Source organism: Leucopleurus acutus (genome assembly GCF_964270905.1).
Source record: "Leucopleurus acutus genome assembly, chromosome: 20".
Lineage (NCBI taxonomy): Eukaryota > Metazoa > Chordata > Mammalia > Artiodactyla > Delphinidae > Leucopleurus > Leucopleurus acutus.
The window spans coordinates 6,948,432-6,975,372 of record NC_139162.1 but is presented as its reverse complement, the minus strand read 5'-3'; the positions used below and the strand labels follow the sequence as shown (position 1 = coordinate 6,975,372).

Sequence of the window (26,941 nt, the reverse complement as noted above, 5' to 3'; positions counted from 1 at the left end):
CGGCTTTCCAGGCAGATGTCATCCAGACGCCCGGCTGCAGCCAGTCTGGAACTGCTCCTGGGCTCAGCCCTCCAGTTTAAAGGGCTTCTTGTTCGTTTCAGCAGGAGGCAGCAGCATCGATCAAGGCAGAGAAAGCACTCAGGTGTGCCTCTCAGAGTGGCACGGTGGTCGGGGACTCAGGATCCGGCTCTACCTGGGTCCCAACTCCAGCTCTGGCTCTTACTAGCTCCTTGACTTAACCTCTCTCAGCCTCAGACTTCTTATCTGTAAAATGAAGCTAATTATACTGCTCCCATTGTTGGGTCGTTGTGAGAATTTTTATAAGTGTGCCCCCAGAAGCACACTGGGTTGGCAGAGGTGGTGAGTTACCTGGCACACTCCTCCATAGCCGCAAGTGAGTCTTGAAGGAATGAGGAGGTCAGAGGCCCCCCTGTCTAGGAATCAGGGAAGCCAAAGAAGTCAACCACTTGGTCATTCTCCCTGGGTGTGCAGAGGACATCTGGGGACAGCCTCTGCAGGCCTTGGAGGGAAAGTTGGAGGAGATGGGCAGCGTGCCGCTCACATACTGGCCCCAGCAAATAGGCGTTGCCTGAGTGATGGGAGAGGCAACGAGCACGTCACTGGTCCTCTGGGGCATGCTAAGACTTTAGGACAGCCTGCCCAATAGAACTTTCTGCAGTGATGAAAATGTTCTCTATTTGCACTGTCCAGTGTGGCAGCCTCTAGCCACGTGCGGCTGTCCAGCCGCTGGAATGCGGCTAGTGGGACTGAGGCGCTGAATTTTCAGTCGTATTTCATTTTAATTAGGTTCAGTGTAAGTAGCCACACGGGACTGCTGGCTCTCGTGCCGGGCAGCACAGCTTTGGGACACCCCCTGGAAAGAAGTTGTCACAGCCAGCCCAGCTCCCGCCGGGCTCCTTTTTCTCATTGGCTCCAGGAGCGCCCTCTCCTTTAATGACGGGTGGGGGGAGCGTGCGTGCTTGCGTGAGCCCGAGCTTCGGAGGCTGCAGCAAGCGGCAGAGCAACCGCCCCGTCAGCGGGAGGCGTGGTGCCCGCACATTCTGAGTCACACCTCTCCTGGAGAGGGGCGCCTGCCCGGGGACGGCTTGTCTCCCGTGGAGGAGCCGAGGGGCTCCACTTTCCCAGGCCGGAGAACCCGGGCGTCTGTGGTTGTCTCTGCGGTATAGCAGCATTTGCTGGAGAGATGGCGGATGTTGCCCAGGTAACGCCCCCTTCCTGATAAGCAGAGGGCGAAGACTGCAGTGGAGGAGCGGCTGGCTCTTCCTGCTGGCTCTGTTGTTTCGGGAGAGGGTGGGGCTTAGTCACAGATGCCGGGAGCCCTCCTGAGTCCTGCCTGCTCTGGATCACTCACCCACAGGACTTGGTGGGTGATAAGAATGAGCGCTGCTGTTTTGCGAGGAACAGGGCTAAGTGTTTATACATATCATCTCATGCAATGGGCATGGCAAGCCTTTGATAGTGGTTGTTCTCATCCCACGTTGCAGACGAGGAAAGTAGGGTGTCAGTAATACGCTGTAAGTTCCACGAGCACTGGGATCTGTCTGCTTTGCTCATCACTGGTATCCTTAGCACTTAACTCAGTACTTGCCACACCATACTAGACAGTTCCCAGTAACTGTTATTGGATGATTAGATAAATGGATGGATGGATGAGTGGATGGGTGGATGGACGGATGGAGGGATGGATGGATAAGTGAATAGGTGGATGGGTAGATGAAGTAGAGCTTAGATTTGAACTGAATTCTGCTGATTGCAAAACCTGCACTCTTAACCTCGAAGCCATACTGCCTCTGACTTTTTTTTGATGTCCTCCACCTACTTGGGTTGGGATTTTTTTCTTTAACACCTTAATGAAGGTGTAATTTACATGGCATAAAATTCACGTATTGTAAGTGAATGATTCAATGATTTTAGTAGATGTATAGGGTTATGTGACCATCACAATGCAGTTTTAGAGTATTTCCATCATCTAAACATGCCCTCATATCTGTTTGCAGCCTAATAATCCCTGTTGCCACCTCCCAACTCCAGGCAATAACCGTTCCACTTTCTGTCTCTCTAAATTTGCCTTTTCTAGACGTTTCCTATGAAAGGAATCCTCCAGTAAGTCTGTTGCATCTGGCTTCTTTCACTTAGCATATTTGTGAGATTCATCCGTATTTGTAGCACGTATGAGTGTTTCCATCCTTTTTACTGCCAAGTACTATTCCACTGTCTGGATATACCATGTCTTGCTTATCCATTCATCAGCTAATGGACATGTGGGTTGTTTCCACTTTGGAGCTGTTATGAATAATGCTGCTGTGGACATTCACGTGCATGTCTTTATGTAGAGTCTGTTTTTCTCTGGAGTAGATTTCTAGGAACAGAGTTGCTGGGTCATATGATAAATTTATGTTTCATGATTTAAGAAACCGTCAACCTGTTTTCCAGTGGTGCTGTACTGATTTACATTCCCAGCAGCAATGCACAAGGATCCCATTTTCTCCTCATCCTTGTCAACACTTGGAGATACCTGTCTTTTGGTTCCAGCCAGCCTAGTGGGTGTGGAGCAGTATCTCTTTATGGTTTGAACCTGTGTTCCCCTGGTGGCCCCTGATCTTGAGCTGCGTTGTGCTGTTACTCCTTGGCTGGGTGGGGTTCGACCTTTCCAGCCATGGGTTAGCACACTTTTTCTTTAAAGGTCCAGACAGCAAATGTTTGGGGCTTTGTGGACTACATTTGATTCTGTCGCGTATTCTTTTTTTTGTTGTTGGTTTTTTCCCCTGAACAACCCTTAAAAAAAAATGTGAGACCATTCTTGGCTTTCTTACACAAAAACAAGCAGGGAGACAGTCCCGAGGTTCCTGTCAAAGAAATCCAGCAGCCCGTCCACTCCAGACACGGCAGGAGGTCACCCGCCCCTTCTGGTGACATGGGCTCAGTGGAGGGACCATAGGGCAAAGCTGAGGGCCGGGCTTCTGGGTGTCAGGGTTCCAGAGGCATCCCCAGCCCAGTCCCACCGTGATTCATCACCAGATGAGCTCAGCAGAGCTCCTGGGATGAAATGTGCTGATTTGTCACCGCAGGCAGAGTGACTAGGCCCCCACGGTCCTGGGCAGGCCTCCCTCTGTCCTGTGGCTGCCCTGTGCCAGGGCTCAGAGCCTCTTCCGGGAGCCAGCCACCTACCCACACCCCATGACCACGGTGTCACAGCTGCACTGCCCCCCTGCTGCTCCCACCAGCTCTCAGAGCCTTGGAGACGTGTTCTAGCCCTCATCCCAGACCGTCAAGCGTCCTTGCAGCCTTCCCCTCGGTGTCTCTTGGTGAATCTGCGCCTCCTCTCCACCATCTGCGCTGGCCCTGACCCATGTAATGGAAAGAGGGAGACCTCTGGGGTCCACCAGAGCCGGTGTGTACTTGTGAATTGCCCCTTTCTAGCTGTGTGACCTTGGGCAAGTCATGTCACCTCCCTGCCCTGGTAGTCTTGTGTGTAAACAGGAAACTAGAGCCTGGGGCAGAAGCTGCAGACGCCCTACCTCTTGGCATCGCTCTGCCCTGAAGACTGTAAACACGGTGACTCTGCCCTGGGGGCACGTCTTTTCCTGGCTGTGGGAGCGTTTTGGCCTGGGCACAGGGCAGCCAGAAGTCCAGGAAGTTGGTGGGTAAACAGTGCCGCTTCCTTGCTCCTTGGGTGGGTCAACTCTAGGGCGTGATCCACACTGTCTCCCAGAGGCCCCCTCAGGACTCAGCCTTGTCCCCACAGTGGTGGCGTTGCCTGTTGCCCAGTCCCAACACTTGATGATGCGCTGGCGGTGACTGACTGCCTTCTTCTCCCAGTCTCACTCTCACCCCTGCACTGATGTGTCCTCCATTACCTCCCCAGTAAATAAACCAGCTGCGCTCGGGTCCTTGTCTGCGGTTCTGCTCCCAGGGCCCATGGCAGGTCCCCAGCTCCTGGGGTTACTGTGAGGGTGGAGTGAGATGATGCCCCGAAGTGCTCTGCACAGTGCCTGGTGGGTCGTTGAACGTTGGCCCTTGTCAGCCCCTGGGAACTTCTGGTCTTGAGTGCAGCCTCTGTGACCACTCTCCTTGGGACGCGCCTTAAGCAGGGGCTCGTGGGAAAGCTGTTGACCTCCGCGGCCTGTCAGGGGGGCTGTGTCTGTGAGCCCGAGGCTGGGCGCGCCTGTGAAGGGGCTCGCTGGGGCAGGCGGCGCCCGATGGGCCCTCTCACCTGGGCCTCACTGTCTCGGTGACATCGAGTGTGGGTCCTGAGGACTTAGGGGCCGAGCTCACGGCCGCCCACCCCCACGGGCGAAGTTTAACTGAGGGCCAGCTGGAACAGTGCTCACCAGAGGTTAGTGATGGCTATTTCTAGGTTGTGGGATTTTCGAGACCTTTTTTCGTTTATCCTCTTCTTTGTGCTTTTCAGTGTGGTTTACATTTCTTACAGTGAGCATGCCTCGTTTTCACAAAAAGAGTGAAGTCATTATTCTTTCAAAAGTAAACAGCTTGCAGCTGATTACGAGAGAGGGCGCTTAAAGTGCAGACCATATTCCAGTCTAGAATCTACCGTGGGAATGCACGGCTGTGCGTCCTTGTGGTTTTCTTTGGGGCTGAATATACGGTGAGTTTCTGTGACCATTTCATGGTCATTTAAAAATTAAGCAATTCTCTGGGCCCAGAGCAGAACCGCAGTGTCTAGGACTCAAAGGAGCGTTCATCTTCGGGGATGGGCCGGATTCTTGCCTTGGGAAGTGTCTCTACCGCTTCAGACTTCGGGCACTTTGAATTTGTATAGACATGGTCATGCTCCTGGCTCACATCACCAGTCAGGTAACTGGGACTGAGGCTGGTTACGGTCCCAGGGGAGCCTCAAGAGGCTAGGTGCGCCTCATCACGAAAGTCACGGAGTTCAGCAAATACTGCTTGTCACCATCGTCTCCATCAACAGTGTATTTATTATTCACTGAACACCCACCCCCAACAGGAGTTACCATGCGTTTCTTCCAGCCCTTATAGGATCTAAAATGATTGACAAGTAAATGTTTCTACTCTTTCCCATTCCCTACTTGACGAAAACTGTGCTGTCTTCACGTCAAAAGCTTGGAGATTGTACAGCCACTATGGAGAACAGTATGGAGGTTCCTTAAAAAAACTACAAATAGAATTACCATATGACCCAACAATCCCACTACTGGACATATACCCTGAGAAAACCATAATTCAAAAAGAGTCATGTACCAAAATGTTCATTGCAGCTCTATTTACAATAGCCAGGACATGGAAGCAACCTAAGTGTCCATTGACAGATGAATGGATAAAGAAGATGTGGCACATATATACAATGGAATATTACTCAGCCATAAAAAGAAACGAAATTGAGCTATTTGTAATGAGGTGGATGGACCTAGAGTCTGTCATACAGAGTGAAGTAAGTCAGAAAGAGAAAGACAAATACCGTATGCTAACACATATATATGGAATTTAAGAAAAAAAAATGTCATGAATAACGTAGGGGTAAGACAGGAATAAAGACACAGACCTACTAGAGAATGGACTTGAGGATATGGGGAGGGGGAAGGATAAGCTGGGACAAAGTGAGAGAGTGGCATGGACATATATACACTACCAAACGTAAAATAGATAGCTAGTGGGAAGCAGCCGCATAGCACAGGGAGATCAGCTCCGTGTTTTGTGACCACCTAGTGGGGTGGGATAGGGAGGGTGGGAGGGAGGGAGACACAAGAGGGAAGAGATATGGGAACATATGTATATGTACAACTGATTCACTTTGTTATAAAGCAGAAACTAACACACCATTGTAAAGCAATTATACTCCAATAAAGATGTAAAAAAAAAAAAAAAAGCTTGGAGAGAGGGAGGGAGGCAGTGGGGCCGGCAGAGTGTGTGGAAGGAGAGAGAGAAGGAGGGAGAGGCAGACTATGGAGACTGACATAAGAAAGGTCTGGGATGACTATGGGAAATAAACTTAGATGTAGTTAACTAAGCGGGTGATGGTGGTGGCGCAGGGGTATGATTAGCAAATAAGAGGCCCCAGAACATCATGCAGTGTGGGAGAAACATGGGAGAAAAAAAGGGGGTGCTGTCCGGGTCACTGAGGGTTGTCCATTTCATTCCTTTAAAGTTTTTCAGAAGAGGCAGGTTGAGTATCGCGAGTTCCCTTTGGGTTATGTGGTTGCGCTGTTGGGACTACACTTTTGACTAACTCCTCACAGAGAGGGGACCACCTGGGTCCAGGATTTATAAGGGTTCCACGTTGGAAGAGGCCACAGGGTATTTTCATGCATAATTTGCAGAAGATGAGGCTGAGGCTCCGTAGGTGAAATACTTTATGGGAAGAACCAGGCCTGTCTGATCCTGCAGTCGACCACCTGTTCCACCACCACGCCTCACTCAGCACAGAGAACTACCCAGTTGGATGCAGAATTTGTCCCCCAAATGCTTCATTTTAGGCCTTGGCTTCCAAGACCCTTTGTAATTCTTAACTCAGAAACTAAGTGGTCGGGGAGACACTGGTGGCCTACAAGCTTCTCTTTGAGCCTCGGGGCCAGTGGGGGACCCTCACCTCCTCCTGCCCTCATTCAGACTTTGGTTCAGGGATTGTGACATGTCACCCAGCTGGCTGCTGGCTCAGTGACATTAAAATTAGGTTTTCCCCAAGGAGCAGAGAGCACTTAATGAAGTTTATCCAGTTAGAGAGAGAGATGGCCAGGCAAGCCAGGCGGCAGTGGGGCAGGCCACTGCGGAGCCGGGGGAGCGCAGGCTGGGACCTCGGCCTCAGAGAGGGCTTCTGTTTCCATGATGTCAGAGGGCGGAGCCAGCCCGGCCTCATATGGACAGAGCCGCGGCCACTGCCCCAGCCGCTCGCCAGCTTTGGATGCGGAGGTGAGAACGCACCCATCTTACTCCCCAGGTGGAAGCTGAGGACCGTTCTGGGCTCGGTCCCCACCTGGCTGGAGCTGAATTCCAGGCCCCAAGCCTGTCTGTCAGGTTTCCCAGCTGAGCACAGTCTCCAAGGGGACCTCTTAGGGTCAGGGCGAGCAGAAACAGTGCCTCCAATGCAGAGAAAGTGCCTTTGTGGACCCGGAATGCTTCCCCTCCTATTGCGTTTGAATACTTGGGGAGCAAGTTTGGCAAAAGATATAACCTGAAGGGTAAATAGCTTCATCTTCTTTTTTATGTCATTGGAAAAGGAGTGGAAATTACTAGCGTTCAGGGGGCCTGACTACCTGCAAATGCAGCCTTCGACTTGGGGCAAGACTGTCCCTTCTTCGGGGGTCGGATTCTGATGGGGCTGGCAGGGGTCCAGACGTGGGGCCTTTCACATCCAGTACATCTGATTCTTTGACCGTCTTGTATATTCCACCCCTGGCCTGTTAATAACACGTGTGGGTCTCTTTTCTCTCCCAACCAGAAAAAGATTTACAAATACAAGAAAGTCCTGAGTAACCCAAGCCGTTGGGAAGTCGTCTTGAAGGAGATCCGAACTCTGGTGGACATGGCCCTGACGTCCCCCCTGCAGGATGACTCCATCAACCAAGCCCCACTGGAAATCGTCTCGAAACTGCTCTCAGAGGTAACGCTTCCCCGTGGCTTGATTTCGCACTGTGCCGTCCCATTCCCCACCCACGCACCCCCCGCCACTTTGAAGTCGGCTTCCTTTACACCTGCTGAGTACCACCCGGTACCAAGCAGCAGAATCGAATTTGAGTCTGTGTTGTCTCCCTTTTGCGGGAGGAGGTGAGCGGTCCCCCAGCGACACGAGGGAGTTGAGGAGGAGGTTTGCCCCCGGTGCTTCCAGCTGAGCTGTCCAGGGACGATGGTAGAGTGGTTGCCACCCTGCTGTGCCCCAAGACTGGATTCGAGGGAGGACATGGTGGGTGTTGCTCTTGGGCCCGAGCTGGGCTGGCGATGGTGATGATGGCAGCTAGAATTCTCTAGTTCGTTCCTGAGCGGGAACACGTCCGTGAAGCCCCCAGACTGCCCTTCCTATACCCACGGCGTGGGCCCGCCTCCGTCTCCCCCCGCCCCGTCCCCCGCCAGCACTGGAGGTCCAGGCAGACATGGCTCTCCGCTCTAATCATCCCTCACAGCCCATAGCTGTCCTTCAACTCACACAGGATATTAAAAGTCGAGAGATTTCACAACAAAATAGGGATTTCCAGGTTCTCTTTAAAAACGGTCGGAAAATCCAGCAGCACTTTGCAGCTCGCTGCTTAGTGCCGCCCAGCTGAGCCGTCGGCTTTGCCAGGCAGCCCCACACTTTGAGTGTGTGCCGTGTGCCAGGCGCTGTTCTGCGCACTTGGATGAAGATGGTCCCCTGCCCTCCTAGAGCTTACGTTCTGGCAGGAAAGACAGTGGGACCTGAGGCTTTAATCCGTCAGTTAGGCTGCCCGACGGAGGGCGAGGGGTGCTCGGAAACATCTCTCTGTTTACTGTGCTCCGGTGCTATTTTAAGCACTTGACAGATATTAATACTTCTCTCATTTATTTGCCTGCCTGGCCCTCTAGGGACACTGGGGTTGATGACTCCTGGTTTCAGCTATGCGTGGCCGGCAGAGCTATCTCTCTGTCCCTCTCCCCAGGGAGCGGCCCCTGCTTCTCTGGCTGCCCCGGTGCCCTTGATGGCTTCTCCCACCCCCACCCCCCCCGGACTCCGGCACAAGTTCCCTGCTACCTAGAACCTCCGCTTTCTCTGCAGACCCAGGCTGGTCACTGCCCGTTGGTCCAGGAAACTGGCCCAGGCCTTCCACGTCTGCTGAATAGAGAGGGTCCCTCGCCCTGGGAGGAGGTGGGAGCGAGAGGTGGAAAGTGGGTGGCAGAGGAGCAGAGGACGTGTCTGCCCTCGGGTGGGAGACCGGCCTCATCCCACAGAAGAGTAAAGACCCTGGCTCTGAAATGAATCACGGTCAAGGTCTGGGATTTGAGGCCTGTGCCGTACACCCGGCCTCGAGTCCAGGCTTCCCACCTGAGCGGGAAGGGCTTGTCGGCAGGCCCGGGACTGGCTTCTCATCTGGAGAAGGGGAAGCAGCTCGCCCTCAGGAAGCACCTGCTACATGCTGGGCAGGCGCCGGGTGCCACGCACACAGCATCCCATCTAATCCTCACGCTCCCCGAGAGACAGCCCTTGCTGTCTCCATTTCACAGATGGGAAAGCTGAGGCCCAGAGATACCGAGTGACCTGCCGAGAAAGCAGTGGGGCCGGGAGTTTCACCTTAAGGCTGTCTAGCTCTTACTGCAGAGCTGCACCGCCCACCCCATCAACCCCACCAGTCTCAGCCGCCATCGCACCGTCATTAAATCAGGCTTGTCGTCAGGACGATGGCGAAGGTGGCAGACGACACTGTGGCCGACCTCTGGTGGGATTTCTTGCCCGTCTCAGATACGTTTCACGTGGCCACGTGCTCGTGGGCTTTGCATCACTTCTGAGGCTTTAGATCCAGGATCTCAAAGTCAGCTGATCCCAAGCGCTAGGGTAGAGAGACAGAGGCATTTAAAGGAAAAATAAGGAGGGAGCTTGGATTTGCTGTGCACCAACTGTGAGTCAGGCAAGGGGTCCGTGCTATCCCCAATTTACTGCCAAGAGCTGCTGTTTGTGAGGGACAGAGCTGGGGCCGCAGCCCAGGTGGCGTCCCCTCCAGTGAGGCTAACGAGCGATGCTGACGTTTTCTGAACACGTTCAGAACGATGCTGACGTTTTCTGAACGTTTTCTGAACACGTTCTCTGTGACGATCACAGTGGCGGGCATTTACACCAGCCCTTTTACATTTCTCCCAGCGACCCTGCAAGGTAAGTATTAAAACACACGGAAATGTAAACGGAGGCTCCAAGGGGTTAAGTCGCCTGCCCAGGGTCACTTGGGTGAGGGGTAGGCAGGACCCAGGCCCAGGTCTGCCCAACTGCAAAGCTAATGTGACATTACCTGAACTGGTAGAGACTTTTTCATGAGTGAGGGACCCAGCCACCAAGGACGGCAGTTAAGAGCAGGTGTGCAGAGTGAGGAAGACCCGGTTCTCCTCTCAGGAGCTCCCTGGCCTTGCTCAGGGTACTGGATCTCTCAGTGCTGTTTTCATCTATGAGTTGGGGCTAAGATTAGCACCCGTTTCACAGAATTAGGGCTTGGATGCTCTAATATGTATACAGTGCCTGGCACTGTGCCTGATATATAGGGACCAATTGATAACAGGTCACATTTCTGTTATCGTGGGAGATGGCTGTGAACTTGACCTTCAGCACCCTCAGCTAGATGTCTAGAGGGGATGGGTGGAAAAACAAACTCTCCCTCTTTCTTGCCCTTTTTTGTGTATGGACTGGATTCCCTGTCTGTTCTCTTTACGTAAGCTGTTCCTGAGGCCTCCTCCTAAGAGGCTCCAGCCATCACCAAAGCGACCAGAAGGTGGGCAGGATCCCAAGGGAGGGAAGGGGAGGACAGGCCTGTTAAAGCTGGCATCCCCACCCTCCCAGGCCTTTGTGGGGTTGAGTGTGTGGAGTGGCCGCTCGGTTCAGGATTCAAGTGTCCCCTCCAGGGCAGCGGCTGTTAGTGAGAGCTCTCCACCCCGGGTCAGAAATGGCCTCAGTGGAGAGAAGTTTCCCTGCAGAGTGCCATGTGCCGTCACCGGTGACTGGGACCAAAGAAACGGCACCTGTGTTTGCCAGAGGCTCTTCTTGGAAAGGTGCATGGGTGTGGTGAGGGATGGCTGGTCCCTTCAGAGCTCCCACGGCAGCCTGAAAGATGGAACCTCCCCTCGCGTGGACTGAGCTGTACAGCTCAGTGGTTGGCGGTATAGGCTTGGAACAGGACAGACAGGGGTCAGATCTCCACTCCACCTCCTGTTACCTGTGCTCCCGGGTGAGCCACTGGCTGCTCATCTGTCATTGGGGTAATAGAACCTATCCCAAGAACAGGAAATGGTTGGGAGGAGGGTAGCAAAGCCCTGACAACAGTGCCTTAGGTGTAGTGAGTAGGAAAGACCAAAGCCAGGCTTTCCTCTGCCCTCGGCTGAAAAATGGCTAGTGTTTAATAATCTGTCATAAACAGGGTGCTCAAGCCACACCAGCATCCACAAAAGGAAAAAGGTGTTAGAATCCAAAAAACATCCTCCCGCGTGTCCTGGATCCCAAGCACATAAGTCAGGCGGTCTCCATGGGAACCGGGACGCTCGTGGCGCTCAGGCACTGACTCTGGTTCTGTGCCGCCTTCACCCCTTGGGCAGCCAGCTTACTGGACAAAAGGAAATCCACAGCTCACTAGCTTTTCTTCCACTCGTAGCTGGTGTAAATGCATCAGCTAACAGGTACTTCTCAAACCTGTTCAGCCCGTGGAGCTCTTTCTAGAACCCGGGAACAGTCGATCTTGGGGTTTACTGCCCAACGAGGAGGTGCCTTATGAACAGCAAACACGGCTGTTAGGAAATAAGAGTTGATACCAGTGAAAGCTTGTGTCCACTGAGACAGATGGTCAGAGCAGAACACACCAGGACACTAGCAAAAAAGACAATAGTGGCTGTTTCTGAGTTTTTTTCACTGTCTCTTGCTTATTGCATATTCATCCCTTTCCTCATTTGCAACCTCATTCGCATCCTCATTTGCATACACGGGATGGTGGTCACAGGTACCAGCTGTGTAAGCAAATTCCAGATTGCGGGGCGGGGGGGAGAAAAAAACCCTAGAAATTTAGCAAGTTTAATCCATTCCGCTTAATATTTTTGCAAGTTGATTGCTAGAATTTAAACATAGCTAGACCATCTTGGGCCAACTCATGGAACACTAGTGTTCCCTGGGAACCTAGTTTGGGAACCACTGAAATATTCCATGTGCTGCTCCCCAAAGACTACCTGGCACAAAATCAAGGCCCGAAAGTCTGTTTCTTTACATGTTTATTATGAAGCTGCCTCCGGCCTTCCAAGTGGCATGTGTCACTATGACGAGGGCCAAGCGTGAGTTTAAGCCCAAGGAGGAGCCCCACCTACGGAAGAAGAAACTGTCTCACTGAGAAGTGACTAGTCCAAGGTCACGTCACTCCAGTGGTGAAACAGGGACTTGGAACTCAATTCTTCCTGCCCCGAAGCCGTCCTTCCCCTGCTTCCGACCCTGCCTTTGAGGGTCTTCTGATCTATTTAATTAAGAAAAAGTGACAAGTGCCCTCTGTCCGAGAGGCTGAAAGCATTTGAAACTGCATGGACTTTTGAGATGCAAATGTGCCATTTTATTTATTAATTTAATTTTTATTGGAGTATAGTTGATTTAAAATGTGTTTCTGCTGTACAACAGAGCGAATCAGTTATACGTGTACATATACCCACTCTTTTTTAGATTCTTTTCCCATATAGGCCATTACAGAGTATTGAGTTCCCTGTGCTACACAGCAGGCCCTTATTAGCTCTCGCCTTTATATATAGTAGTGTGTATGTGTCAGTCCCAATCTCCCAATTTCCATTTTATTAATAATGTGTTTTGCTTTGTTTTCCTCCTGCTCTCTCCGCTCATCCTTCAGAACACAAACTTGACTACCCAAGAGCATGAAAACATCATTGTGGTAAGTCCCGGGCAGCCCCTCTCCCTCTGCCCACCTCCTGTGCCCACAAGCCTCCCCTGGTTTGAGTGAACTCTTGAAACGCCAGCATCATCCCCCAGCACGGTGGCCTTGCTCAATTTTGTCTTTTCTATCAGGCCAGACATGTCTCCCTCCTGCCTCTGCACGTGTCAGAGCCCCAGTTGATTGGGGGGATGTAATTATCAGTCTCTGAGGTTGGTAGCAAATGTGCCTTAATCGCCGCCTCCTTCCCGAGTCGGTCGCAGGGAGAGGAGGCCAGAGATGGCAGAGACCGTATAATTTACTCTCAGCCCGTAACCCTGTTAGCTGAAAGGTAAACTCTCTCTTTCTTGCCCCAGGACATGCTCCCAATTAATCCACACCTAGAAACCCGGATTGAATTCCCTCTGATGTGCAAAGTGCGATGGTAGTTTCTGGGACTTGACTTTGATGTGAGCATCTTTGGTGTAAAATATCTTCCTGGGTGATTTTAAACTATGAAATGTGGTTCTCCCAAGAGAGAAGAAAGAAATGAAGTTGCACCTACTGGGTGCCAAGCACTGAGCTCTGTATTTGAATCCACAGGTAACTAAGATGGCCCCTGCACCCAAGGAGTTCTTGGTCTATTAAATGAGATCACTGCAAAAATAAGAGGCGTGTAACATAGAGAGTAGAGTGATAAACTCACCTGGGAAAGAAGCCAGAGAGCTTCGCAAAGGCAATGATGTCTGAGCCGGGTTTCGAAGGATCAATAGGAGTTTGCCAGATGGCAAAACAGGGGGGGAAGGGCTTTCCAGAGAGAGAAAACAAAACATGCAGGGAAATTTTTTTTTAATATTTATTTGTCTGCGCCGGGTCTTTAGTTACGGCACATGGGATCTTTGTTGCCACGTGCGGGATCTTTAGTTGCAGCATGTGGGATCTAGTTCCCTGACCAGGGATCGAACCTGGGCCCCCTGCATTGGGAGTGCGGAGTCTTAACCGCTGGACCACCAGGGAAGTCCCATGCACAGAGATTTAAAGCAACATGGTATATTCTGGAAGCTTCAGCATTGCTGGAGCATAAAGCCTAAGGAAGTAGGAAGCAGGAAGGCAGAACTTGAAATGGAAGTGAGAGGCAGAGCTTTGTGTGCCCAGGAAAGGACCTGGAACATTTACCTGCCCAAGAGGTCCCGCAGCTGCAGCCTTTGACACAAGGCCCACATCCCAGACACCGTGCCCCTCTGAGCTGCTTTAGGGCTTCGGGAGCCCACCCACTTGGCCCTGGCCAGCCCGGCCTGGAGAATCACCCTCCATGCTGCAGCTGGGTCCTGTGGGCACCAAAGGAGGTGAGCCTTAGGGCTTTTATCCTGGAGAGTAAAGGCAGCAGCTTCTGCGGTGTCCCAACCGCAGTGTCTGGCGCATAGCAGCTGCTCAGTGGGTGTCTGCTAAGAATATAGAGGTTTTTCCCATGCTCTGCTCTGGCCACCCATTGCCTCCTCTTGCTAGAACAAGGGCAGCATCAGCCTGGACCTCCCCAGTCACCCACCACCACGTTCCTCTGGCATGTTATTAATTAATAAATTCACTTAACAAAACATTCGTTGACATGCGAGGACAAGTATGTGCCAGACGCTGGTCTCTGTTGCACAGACAGAGCCACCGTTGAGGGATTACTGTGTGCTGGCGGGACCTGACAGATAATCCAGAAATCACGTGGTCCGGGCTTGAGATTTGTTCAGGGTGTTAGGGGAGCACAGAGGGCAGGCACCTGACCTCCTCTCTCAGGGAGGGGACTGGGAGGGGGATGGAAGAGCGCTTCAAGGAGGAGGTAAGTGAACTGAGTCTTAACAGGTGGATAGGATGCTCCTGGGAAAGGCAGTCCAGGCAGGGAGCCCAGCACAGGCAAAGGCAAAGAGGCTCTCGCTGGTGGAGAAGCAGGCAAGGACGTGAGTGCCGGGGAAGGAGTTGGCATCTTCCCCTCCTGGTTGGCAACACCTGTGGGTCCCATTGTACACCTCAGCCCTGGAAGGAGGGTCAGGGCTTTGGACTTGGGAGGTGCCGGAGAAGGAGTTGGCATCTTCCCCTCCTGGTTGGCAACACCTGTGGGTCCCACTGTACACCTCAGCCCTGGAAGGAGGGTCAGGGCTTTGGACTTGGGAGGAGCCTGGGGAAGGAGTTGTGATCTGAGAAATCCAGCCTGCATTTATTCAGCTAATTTACTGGGCTGACCCCTTAATGGGACTGGGCTGAGCTTCCCTGCTCAGTGGGGATGCCTGAGAACAGGGAAGAATTTGAACTCCGGGTCTGACCCTCAGCCCCCCGTTTTACAGCCTTGCTTTCAGTGTTCTCTATTACCAATGCTGTTATTATCGTGAAGCCTTCTGTAGCCGCCTTTCGTTCCAGCCATTACATTTTCTGATTTGACCTGTTGGCAATTAGTCTTCTCCCAGTGGGGCTTGGTTTTTGTTTTGTTTTTTATGCACTTATTTTTCAAAAGTACTTTCACAAGTAATTTAAGTTGGTTTTATTCAACCCATCAGTCAGGCATCAGTGCCGTGGGTAATTGTTAGCTGACGTGTCACTGGACAAGCGTGGACCTGGAGTCCAGACTCCGGTGGCGTTCCCACGTGCTGGTGAAGAACGTGGACTTAAAGCTGAGTGTGGTTCAAGTTCAGAGCTGAGTGCAGACCCTGGGCTCACCCCCCACCAGCTGTGACCTTGGGCGAGTAATGGAAGAGCTTTTAATTTCACTTAAAATATCTTTAAAATATTCTTTAAAGTACTTTTGTAAGGATTTCAGGATATTTTCATTGTTTAAAAAAAAAAAAAAAGATTTCACCCCATCCCAGCGGCCCCTTCAGAGGCAGCCCTGGAGGTTTTCATGCGGTGGCAAACCCACGGAGACAGACACGGTTGTGTTTTTATTTTTTGCTTTTAACATTAAAGATGCGAAGCTTGATGTGTCGTCCTGTGTTCGATTTTTCACTTAACAGCATGTCTTGAAGATTCTTTCAAGTCAAGACATGCAAGCACGTGTCTAACCCAGGGTTTCTCACCCTCGGCAATGGTGACATTTGGGCATGGACGATGGTTTGTGGTGGGGCCGTCCTGGGCATTGTAGGATGTTGGGTAGCATCCCTGGCCTCCACCCACTAGAACTCCACCCAGCATTCCCCTGTTGTGATGATCGCACTGCTAACTCCACACCTGCTAATATCCCTTGGGAGGGGGGCAGAGCTGACCCTGGTTGAGAACCACTGTTCTACCCCATACTCCATTCTTTCCACTGGCTCTAGAGTATTTGTATTTAACCAGATGGCCATTCAGATCATTTCCAGCCAACTTGACACTCTAAGCCTCAGTCCCCTCATCTATGAAATGTGTGTGATAACAGTGCCATTTCCTACAGGACTGCTGGGAAAGTTAAATGGGCTAACACACCGAACATGCTTGGAAGAGGGCTAGGCTCATAGCAAGATGCCACAGAAACATAAAATCTTCTTATTAATAATACGATCTAAAATGATCCTTACTCTGTGACTGGGGCAGGGCTTGTAACAACCTCCCTGACCCTCTGTCTCTTCATCTATACAAATGGAAATCAGTACCGCTTGACCTCACAGAGTTGTCGAGAGGATCAAATGAGATAATAGCTGTGGAAGCGCGGAGCCCACGCCTGACGCCCCCTGTGGGCGCTTAATCTGTTCCCACTCCTTCATTCTTTGATTCATCCCTGTGAAAGAGGTGGGCCCAGCTTGACTGAAGGGGCTGAAGCCAGGAGGATACACCCTGCACGTGATCCTTCCTCCCAGAGGTGGTCCCAGAGCTCAGTGTGGGGAGCAGAGCCGCGGGCCAGGCAGCGACTCGAGGGCTGGGGGAGGCCCTTGCCCTGCCCCGCCACCGATGCTGTGGCCTGACCTCTCCCTGCGTTCACCAGCATGGGCAGCAGAGAGTTCCCACCTGACAGGCTGGGCGCTGAACTTCTAAAAATGAGCGTGCAGAGCCCGAACTCTGGGCCCGGCCTACTTTGGGGTGTTTCATTGTCTTTCACTGCCCCATTTCTCCTATGGAGTTGTCACGAGATGGGTTGCTTGTTTCCTGGCCGTGTGGAGAGCCTGGGCTGAGAAGTAGCATGGGGAATAATTCAGGCTCCTGGGTCACACACATGGCTTCAAATCCGGCCCCAGCGCTTTCCACTGTAGGGGGCACGGATTCAATCCCTGGTTGGAGAACTAAGATCCCGCAAGCCATGGAGGGTGGCCAAAAAAAAGAAAAGAAAGAAAGAAATCGTTTCTTCCGTGTCAGTTACAACGGGAAGAGTTACACGTGGCAGTGGCTACCATGTTGGACCGCCTAGCCCTAGGCGAGTGAGACCCTGGCCCCCTCTCCACTTGTTGGTCAGCCTGACCGTTGCTGCTGTGAAGCAGAGACTCAGCTTTTGATGATTTCGTCTTCCACATAATGGGGAAGGTGGGCCGGTGGTCATCCCCCTACTGCCATCGAGCTACGTGTTCCTTCCCGTAACGGTCCCGAGACAGGCGGAAGCCCTCACCGAGGGGTACCCACCCACATCCAAAGGCCCTGCTTGCAGGAGCAGAGCCAGGAGACCCTCTGAAACCAAGCAGGCAGGGTCTGGGCTACGGGGCTCAGTGATGGGGAGACCCTGTCATCACAGAGCCTTCCTGAGGAGTCAGGCGAGTCCAGTACGGTCCCCCTGTGCTGGTGTCAGTGACAAACTGTACCCCAGGCAGTGGGCTTATCCCAAGCCTGAGACACCAAAGCTTCTAGAGTTTTCTCTGATCACCTCCCCCCAGCAACCCTGTGAATTGGTAACTCTAGTTTTCCACGTTTTATAGACTAGAAGGCGAAATGTCCAGAGAGGCCGAGCTGCTCACTCAGTCACACAGCCCGGCAGTCTCGGTGCTGGGTCCTGGGTCTCCCGTTTCCTAATGTTGTGACCAGTGTGGAACTGGGTCCTGGGTCCCCCATTTCCTAATGTTGTGGCCAGTCCACAACGAGTGGACTTCACATAGGCATTAACCATCCATCCCATAATGAATGTTTATGGAGAGCTGGCCTTACCTCAGGCTGGGAGAGGCACTTTACACCAGGGGTTCTCAATTGGGGCCGATTTTGTCCCCCGAGGGGAATTTGGCGATGTCTGGACATAGCTTTTTTTCCATTGTTCCAATTTTTTATTTGAATTTGAAATTTAGCAAAATCATTAAAACAGAAATTATGAAAGGGGCAGAAAAATCAGGACTCAAACACCATCTGAGCCGTGGGAACCTCGCACAGGAATGGCAGTGGGAACAGGCAACAGTGTGCAGCTGGCCTAAGAAGGCTCGGTGGTGGGACTTCCCTGGCAGTCCAGTGGTTAGGACTCCACACTTCCAATGCAGGGGGCGCGGGTTCAATCCCTGGTCGGGGAACTTAGGATCCCACACGCCACGCAGCGCAGCCACATTTTTAAAAATTAAAAAAAAAAAAAGGCTCGGTGAGGAATGAATTCAAGGGGCATTAGAAATTCTAACCTCCCTTAATATAAAATGAAGTGCATCTGGAGACAGGTTTTTCTTGTTGTTGTTGTTGTTGTTTGTGGTACACGGGCCTCTCACTGCTGTGGCCTCTCCCGTTGCGGAACAAAGGCTCCGGACGCGCAGGCTCAGCGGCCATGGCTAACGGGCCCAGCCGCTCCGCGGCATGTGGGATCTTCCCGGACCGGGGCACGAACCCGTGTCCCCTGCGTTGGCAGGCGGACTCTCAACCACTGTGCCACCAGGGAAGCCCTGGAGACAGTTTTGATTGTCATGGTTGGGTTGGAGGTTGAGAGCAAGGATGCTACCAGCCATCCTGCAGTGCACAGGACAGCTGCGCTGCAGGGCAAGGGCCAGCCCCAGGTGCTCACAGGGCCAGGCTAAGAAACCTTCTCTGCACAGACTACCTCCGCTCACCCTCAAAGTGTTGCTCTCTGGTCCACCTTCCTGGTGGGGACCACAGGGTTAAGAGAGATGAAATAACTTGCTCTAATGGTCACATCATAGCAAGTGCCTGAAGCAGGACTTGCACCCAGGACTCTGCCCCCAAAGCCTGGGCTTATAACCACCACGCGTCCTGCCTTGTAGGCAGGCACTATGGATCCACGGGGGACGCGGATGGTCATCAGCAGGTCGTGAAACCCCTAAAGTCGCATGCATCGTTACAGGTGTATGTTTTTCTAGGGGGCGGCCCAGAGATTTTATCAGCTTCGCAGTGGGAGCCACGTACCCCCCACACACACACACACAATTTAGGAGCTCTGGCCGGCAAGTTAGAGGATGGCTTTTTTGCCCAGAGGGTGACAAGGAGGTTGTGCTTTCCACCGTGAGTTAACCATCTTACGTAGACACCCCCACCCCCACCCCTACGATTCCTTCCAAGAGATTCCGACTGACGTTTGTTCCTTTTCTTTCAGGCAATTGCTCCTTTGCTGGAAAACAACCATCCACCACCAGATCTCTGTGAATTCTTCTGCAAGGTATGGCACTGCTGAAGCAGGCCTGTGTTTGCAGGAAGCAGCCTGTCTCAGCATGTGCACGGCAGGGGTTGGTTTTGCAAAATTTGCTGAAAACCAAACTTAGACCCTCCCCCGGCCCCGACCCAGGTCAGAGCCCCAGACACAGCCAGAGACAAGCCAGGCACCCCGTTCCTGGGTTACAGCCCCCTCTCGGCCAGACAGGTGATAAGCGAGAACCAGGGTCAGACCAGCAGGTCAGGGAGGAGCATCAGTTTTCCTTGGAATGTCTTCCTGGCTGTCTTGGGAGAAGTTTGCAGCAGACTTTCTGAGCTCCTGACATCAGAGCTGGGCTATTATTATTAGCCAGGGCTCCTGTGAGCACCGGCCGGCCCACAGTGAGGGCACAGCCGTGGGGCTTTCCCTGAACAGGGCAGGCAGGCGGGGGATGCCAGGTGAGCTTGGAGGAGCCCTGGAGCGGGACATCCAGTCCCAGGGACCCCACGCCAGGCCAGCCTTGCAGTGGGATCTACGTGGAACATCCCCAGAGCACGTCAGGGACCAGGCATCCCCCGTCTGAGAGCACCTTGGTGGCCCGGGGGCTGGACCAGCACACAATCCTGTTTGATCCTTTGCTGGGTGATTTTTTTTTTTTTTTTTTTTTTTTTCCCTGTACGTGGGCCTCTCACCGTTGTGGCCTCTCCCGTTGCGGAGCACAGGCTCCGGACACGCAGGCTCAGCGGCCATGACTCACGGTCCCAGCCGCTCCGCGGCATGTGGGATCTTCCAGGACTGGGGCACGAACCCGTATCCCCTGCATCGGCAGGCAGACTCTCAACCACTGCACCACCAGGGAAGCCATATGGGCCCTTCTTGCTAACCCGGGGATCCTGCCATGACGATCTGGCCTTTCAGGAATCTCTAACCACCACTGCCTGCCCCCATCCACTTCAGTCCCCAGGACAGCATCCTTCCCGTGCCCCAGCGATCCCCGTGGCAACCGCGCTTGGCTGGGATGGTGACAGTCACACCTTGAATAGAGCAGAAGGTGGTCCAGGAGGCCACCAAGTGGCCATCCAAGTGGCCATCAGCTGATAAACAGATAAACAAAATGTGGCATATCCATACAATGGAATTTTTTTTTTTTTTTTGCGGTACATGGGCCTCTCACTGTTGTGGCCTCTCCCGTTGCGGAGCACAGGCTCCGGACGCACAGGCTCAGCGGCCATGGCTCACGGGCCCAGCCGCTCTGTGGCATGTGGGATCTTCCCGGACCGGGGCACGAACCCGTGTCCCCTGCATTGGCAGGCGGACTCTCAACCACTGCGCCACCAGGGAAGCCCCTGGGTGCTTTTTTTTAATGCAATGGTCTGATGTCCTTGGAAAGTCGCAGGGCCTGGCTTTGCTGCTTTCCAAGCGCTCCCCTGCTCTTCCTCTCGCCGACCCCCTTCACCGAGCTTGTTCCTTCCACGGCCACACACCGTCCTTTGGGGGTGTGGGCTGTGTGCACCAGTGAGACAGGCGCGTGGGGTGGCAGAGCAGGCTCCTGGGGACCTGCTGGTTCTGGGGTGAAGGGGACCGTGGTGCACTTATTGCTCCTCTGTCCCCTTACCCAGGGAGCATGTCCTCTGTGTGTGTTAGGGGACGCAAGCTTTAGGGAGACAGGATCACATCATCCTCTTTGGCCCTGTCTCTCCATCAGCAGACCTTTCCCAGCGACCCACAGAGCAGAGGGTGGGCCCAGCCTGCTACCTGAAATGCCCAGGTGCATCTCTTAATGTGGGCGTGTGCCAATGCATGGCCTCTGGCCCACGCGGGTGAGCCCCGAGTGTACAGTTGTGTGTGTGTGTGCAAGAGCGTGTCTAGGCATCGGGCCCTGTGCTGTACCAAGGCCCCCCTCCCCCGTGGGGAACAGCTGCGGAAGGAGTAACCACTTGGTGGGACTGCACACAACTAAGACGGGCCTTCTCTGCCCCCAGCACCTGGCGTTGTGCCCCCAAGCAGGGCAGTCAGGTCACCCAGTGTTTGGGCTCCTGAGAGAGCGGCCAGCTGCTCCCTTACCTGTCCCGGCGGGTCATCTCCTCTCGCAGTATTTTGTCCCATTTAATCCAGACCTGCTCCTTGTTCCCCTCTCAAGCTGGGTGGTTTCTCCCAGATCTCACGGCATTCAGACTTTTGTTCTAGAACAATGGACCTTTGTTCAAAGTAAATCATACCTGAGGGTTCCTGATAGCACAGTTTGAAAAACAGTGATGTGGAGGACACCATCCCTTTTGGCATTTCCTGATAGAACTCCCTGGGTAGCTGCCCTGCCGTTTGGAGCGAGGGGCCCAGGCCCAGGGATCGGTGAGACTCGGGGCTGTTTTCCCTCGGGTTGGGGGGGGGGGGTTGGAGTTGCAGCCTCAGCACTTCCTCCATCAGGCAGCCCACCCAGAGAGGAAGGCTTGAGGGAACAAAGTCGCCTCCACCGGGTCCACTTGGCCAGCTCTCTGGACACGTCCAGGCAGCCTCTCCTGCCAGACTTGGAAGCCAGGACCCCGAGATTTGGGGAAAGTTTACTTATCAAGAATAGTCTAGGATTTCTAATATCCCAAGTCCAGTGTCCTCTTCCAGGGTTGGAAACAGCACCTTCAGGCCCAGGCAGGTTTAAATGTGGTGGAGCACATCGTCTGTTGCACCCGAAGGCCATCAATTTCACTATGAAAAACAAAAACCCCATGCTGGTGAGATAAAATACTTCCGAGAGCTGCGTGTGGCCTGCACCCTGCAGCCAGCTTATCAAAGCCTTCAACTGAGAAGTCACAGAATTTTCCAGATTCTGGCATCCAAGCACTAACCCCCGGTATTCTTGCACCTGATTTTCAAGAGACTCCTCTGGTAGACCACGCACGCCGAACCTTAGTGCTGTGGGGATCTTGCCCTGTTAAATAAGATTGTGTGGGAGGGACTCCTGTCTGTACCCCCCTGAAACAACCTCAGACCGTCAGTCAGATCAAAACAAAAAGCAAACAGAAGATCCCATCCCCACCTCCTTTTCTCACTCCCCCAAAATGAACAAAAAGGTATGCAGCAGTATTGAGCAGGGGAACCCAGGCGCCAGAGCCGGGCTCACTGCCCCAAGCCACAGACCACGGTCAGGGCTTCCGCAGGCCCCGGCTGGACCCCGCCAGGCTCGGCGCTGACCATTTCCTCCTGCCTCCCCAGCACTGCAGAGAGCGGCCCCGGTCTATGGTGGTCATCGAAGTGTTCACCCCCGTGGTCCAGAGAATTCTCAAGCATAACATGGTAAGTTCCCCCGACACCCGGACCACAGAGCCAGGGGAGGGGCACAAGCTTCCAGTCTTTCACTTTTCCAAAGATTTGGGGATGGGGTTGGCGGCTGACGGCCAGGGACTGGGCTGGGGATTCTGTTGCACCCTGTGGGTTTTCGTGCACCCTACCTGGCTTGGTTCTGTTTTTTGCTCTTAAGACAACAGGAGGAATCTTTCCACGGTAAGAATGACAAAAATCATGTGGCCGGGGGAGAAGAGATAGGTGTGTAGAGACACAAATAATATCTGTGGAAACTCAGCCCTCGAGGAAGGGAAGGGAACTCCTCACTCCTTAAGAGGGGGCTACCCATGGGAGCGTCCATGGAAAGGGCGGAAAGAGGGCTGTACAGTGCAGACACCTGACAGTCGTGACCTCAGCCAGAGGTCAGGGTCAACGTCCACAGTGTTAAGTCACAGTGCGGCATGTACCCTTGGTGTGATGTGAGGAGGAGGGCCCTGGACCTCGCGGGTCTTCTCTCTCAAACCCACCACCTCAGTCTAATCATAACAAAAACGTCAGACTAATCCTAGCTGAGGGACATTCTACAGAACACCTGATGGCCCTCAGAACTGCCAGGTCATCGAACACAAGGAGAGTCTGAGAAGCGGTCACAGCATAGAGGCCCTAGGAGACATGATGAGTAATTGCAGTGGAGTTTTCTGGATGGGATCCTGGGACAGAAAAAGGACATTAGGGGAAAATCGAGGAAATCCGCATAAAGTATGGACTTAAATTAGGTTAATTTTAAAAAACATAGGCGCAGAATTTCATTGCACACTCAGTGGTCCGGGCTCTTGTAATCTGCTGGCCCTTTTGCATTCTGTCCTCAGTCCAGTGAGAGCAGCAAATGTCATTGTTTTCTCTGTATTACACATGGGGAAACTGAGGCTGAGCAAAGTCCTCTAACTGGCCCCAGGGCCACAGCTGGGAATAAGAACAACTAGTGCCTACTCTCAGGTATTTACGGAGCACCTTTCAGAGCCGGATGCAATGTGACGCTCCAGTGTATTATGTCATGTGACCCCCTTGACGGCCCGTGACCTCCTTCTGCAGATGAGGAAGCAAAAACCCAGAAAGTGCCGTGGGTTCCTCCCGGAACCTCTAGGCAGCTGTGATTTCTGTAGGTTACTCAGGGCCCTGTGGGCAGGTGTGGTCTCTCATGAGTGGTGCTAGGGAGCTGGCAGTCTGAAGCAAGGGCTGGTGTTCCAACAGGCTCTGCTGAGCCAGCCACCAACCTGGACTGACGTCGCCTGGGTGGCGTGGAGGTGTCTGTGTCATTGCATCACACGTTGGGCCACTGAATCGGTTGTGGGGTGACCGTGACTACTGCCCCCCCACCCTGTCGAGAGGCAGCATGTGAAAACAGCTCTGAAAAGGGGTGACCTGCTCACAGTTTGGTTTGTGAGGTAGCCTTCCTGTCTCGACACCAGATCCCCAAAGAATAGTACATAACCTACCCCCTTCCCCAGTCAGGAATGGAAAGTATGACACATGCGCCACTCTCCCCCATCCCACACCCCTGGCAGACATCATTAGCCGATTACAGCACTCCTCCTGCAGAGCCCAGAGTTAGCTTCAGTCTTTCTCTGCACAGCATTCCAAGCAGCCACTACCCGTTGTACCATGTTGGTACCCTACAGATTCTCTTTACCATTCTCCCTGAGTGATCACACACCATAATTAAATTGTTGCTTATTTCTGAGATCCTCCTTAATTTGAGATAAACGTATTTCTTGTTTTCTGAACAAGAACTAACAAAGAAACTCCCCTGGGGGATGGGTGTGTGTGTGTGTGTGTGTGTGTGTGTGTGTGTGTGTGTGTGTTGCCTTAATTTAGGCTTTAATCATTGCAAGGGCGCTCTCTGGCCTGGGCCAGCTGGGAGGAAAAGGTCCCTGATTGTTAACTCCCCCCCCCCCGGGTTTGTTTGTTTGTTTGTTTGTTTGTTTGTTTGTTTATTCTTGGCTGCTTTGGGTCTTCATTGCTGCATGCGCCGGCTTTCTCTAGTTGTGGCGAGCGGGGGCTGCTCTTCGTTGTAGTGTGCGGGCTTCTCATTGCGGTGGCTTCTCTTGTTGCGGAGCACGAGCTCTAGGCGTGTGGGCTTCAGTAAATGTGGTGTGCGGCCTCCGTAGTTGTGGCGCACGGGCTTAGTTGCTCCGTGGCACGTGGGATCTTCCCAGATCAGGGCTGGAACTCGTGTCCCCTGCATTGGCAGGCAGATTCTTAACCACCGCGCCACCAGGGAAGTCCCCTGATTGTTAACTTTAAAGTCACTGTGGATGTGGTGTGAGGTGAGGGCCATGCCCTTTCAGAGTCCAGAGCAAAGGTTCTGGAGTTTCTTTTGCAAAAGACCTTCTCTCATCACAACACGTCAGTGACAGAGCCACATCCCCAGGGCACCCCTGGCCAGGGTCCATGCCTCCTCAGGTGCGTAAGCATTTTTGCGCATTCCATGGTAGTCAATAGGCTGTTTAATAAGGGTTCTTTTAGGACATCTGACTTCAAAGGGGAAAATGTCAAATTTCAGGCAGCCTCCCAAGGCTTAACCATACAGCATCTCCCTTATACCTGGTTAGTTTTATGGGCCTGGAGTGTTGACTGTAATTTTCTGGATAAGAATCAGAACAGCTACAAGGCAGATCCAGAATTTATAGCATCTTTTGTGGCCTGGCAGAGACCGGGGACCCTCAGGCACGAATGCTTACTTCACTTTTAAGGAACTCCCCCGTATGGTCCCGGGGTCTGGGGATGCTGTAACGCTTCACGATCCCACTTGCTCTTAAAGTCCACTAACTACACACTGAACTATGTCAAAGAGAACTGTAGACAGGACAGGGTGGGGGAATTAGGCCCTCCTGCAGAAGAGACAAATGTGATTGTGCTCACACCAGGCACGGGAAGCGCGGCGGGCCTTCGGTGTCACCCACTTCACACTCCCTAAACCTAAGTGATCGGCCGGGACAGCGTTTCGGAGCGGGCGTGGGGTGTATGGTCACTGTCTGCCGCCAGCCACAGACCTGTCAGCACAGCCTGAGCCCTGACTTCACCCCACGTGCAGTGTTTCTCAAGGACACGCTTGAATGTTTGGGAAATGGGGAAGGTCACATCCCCCCGTGGTATTCTGGGATTTCAGAGCTTCCCCTACTCTCAGAGTGCATCTTTTGTCACCATATCCCGTGTCCCGTTTCAGGGATGAGCAAACTGAATCTAGGTTAAGAGTCTCGAAGAACGTTACTCCTTGGGCCACAATAAAAACTAGATACAAATGGAAGCACCCCTTAAGTATGTTCCCCTGGAGATTCTAAACAGTTTGTTCAACTGCATCCCCAAGAATGATCACGGATCCTGTGCCCACATGCCACTCATTGGTGTGTTCTTGTGGCAGAGGCGACAAGAAGATGTGGCTGTGGTCCCTGGTGGCCCATGATCTGACCTCCTACTTTCCAAAGGCAACATATTTGACTTTGCCAAAGAGGCAAAATGTCCCTCACCCACATGTTAAAAGGCCGCCAGACCCATCTATAATGTTGATTTCCAAGGAAATGACCTTGACTATCCAGAAATCTAATAACAAAGATAATGGCAGTTAGCAGGGCTTAGTTGAATCAGTTTTCATAGAATCATAAAACGTTAAGGGTGGAAGGGGCCTAGAGATCGTTTCTTCAACTCTCGCTCCACAGTGGAGACAGTGAGGCCCAGAGAGGGCCATGGCTGCACAAGGCCACACAGCTTTCCTGTTACCCTTTTCCCGGGGACTCAGGGACTCTGGGCAACTTCCTTAGTTTGAAAGCACAATCAAGCTTCCATCTTCTCTTCATGCAGGGGCCCCATCCTCTAGCCCAGCGCTCTGTGTGTGCGTGTATGTACGTATGTATTTGTGGTTGTGTGTGTGCGCAGATCCTTCTGAGCTTTCTTGTGGCTTTTGCTGCCCTCCTTATGCAAAGGCATAACCCTAGCAGGCAGGATGGAAGCAGATGAGCCCCCATCGTCTTGAGGATACTAATTCAGCCTCTCACTCCAGGTTGAAGAAGCACCAGGTGCTCTAGAAACTCGCTCCTGTGAGCTGGCAGGAGGGCGTGGGCGGGCCGTGTTCTGATCTGGGCTTTCCCCAGGACCCGTAGGATCGGTTAGATCTACAAGGAAAGTCTCCACAGGCTTTATTTTAGATTAGAGTCTGATCCAGGTTGCTTTTTATTAAATGGGTTCCCCCTGAGCAGGGGCAGGAGAAGAAACAGCAGAGTTTGGAGACCACCAGGCTTCCCTCCGATGTCTTACTGGTCAACCTCATCACCACACCGTGACTTGCCCTCCTGGCCGTTCGCAGCCCAGCACGCGGGTTCAGAAGTCCAGTGACATGGGAAGGGACGCGGTCCTTTCCTGGCCCACGCCCTTCTCTCCTGCACCGCCTGTGCTGCTTCTCCTAACAAGTCCCCGAGCTGACAGCCACCTCGGATGTTGGCCTTTCCCCTCTTAGCTGAGAAAGCAGGGGGCCCAGAAACTCTCGGGGGACTGCACAAGAGGAGCCGGTCCTCGCTGGAGGCCAGCTGGGCATCTGCAGGCCCCCGTGCAGCCGCGCAGAAGGGAAACACACCAGCTGGGC

At 52.9% G+C, this 26,941-nt stretch overlaps 1 protein-coding gene across 2 annotated transcripts in view; it reads left to right on the top strand.

The window, feature by feature from the left end:
- CMIP (c-Maf inducing protein) overlaps positions 1-26,941 on the top strand; it is a 237,515-nt gene that overhangs the window by 177,390 nt on the left and 33,184 nt on the right. For both annotated transcript variants that reach the window (XM_082862876.1, XM_082862875.1), the window contains exons 4-7: positions 7,439-7,600; positions 12,519-12,560; positions 18,994-19,056; positions 22,237-22,317. In XM_082862876.1, coding sequence (XP_082719002.1) covers positions 7,439-7,600; positions 12,519-12,560; positions 18,994-19,056; positions 22,237-22,317 — 348 coding nt within the window. The remainder of the gene's footprint in view (positions 1-7,438; positions 7,601-12,518; positions 12,561-18,993; positions 19,057-22,236; positions 22,318-26,941) is intronic.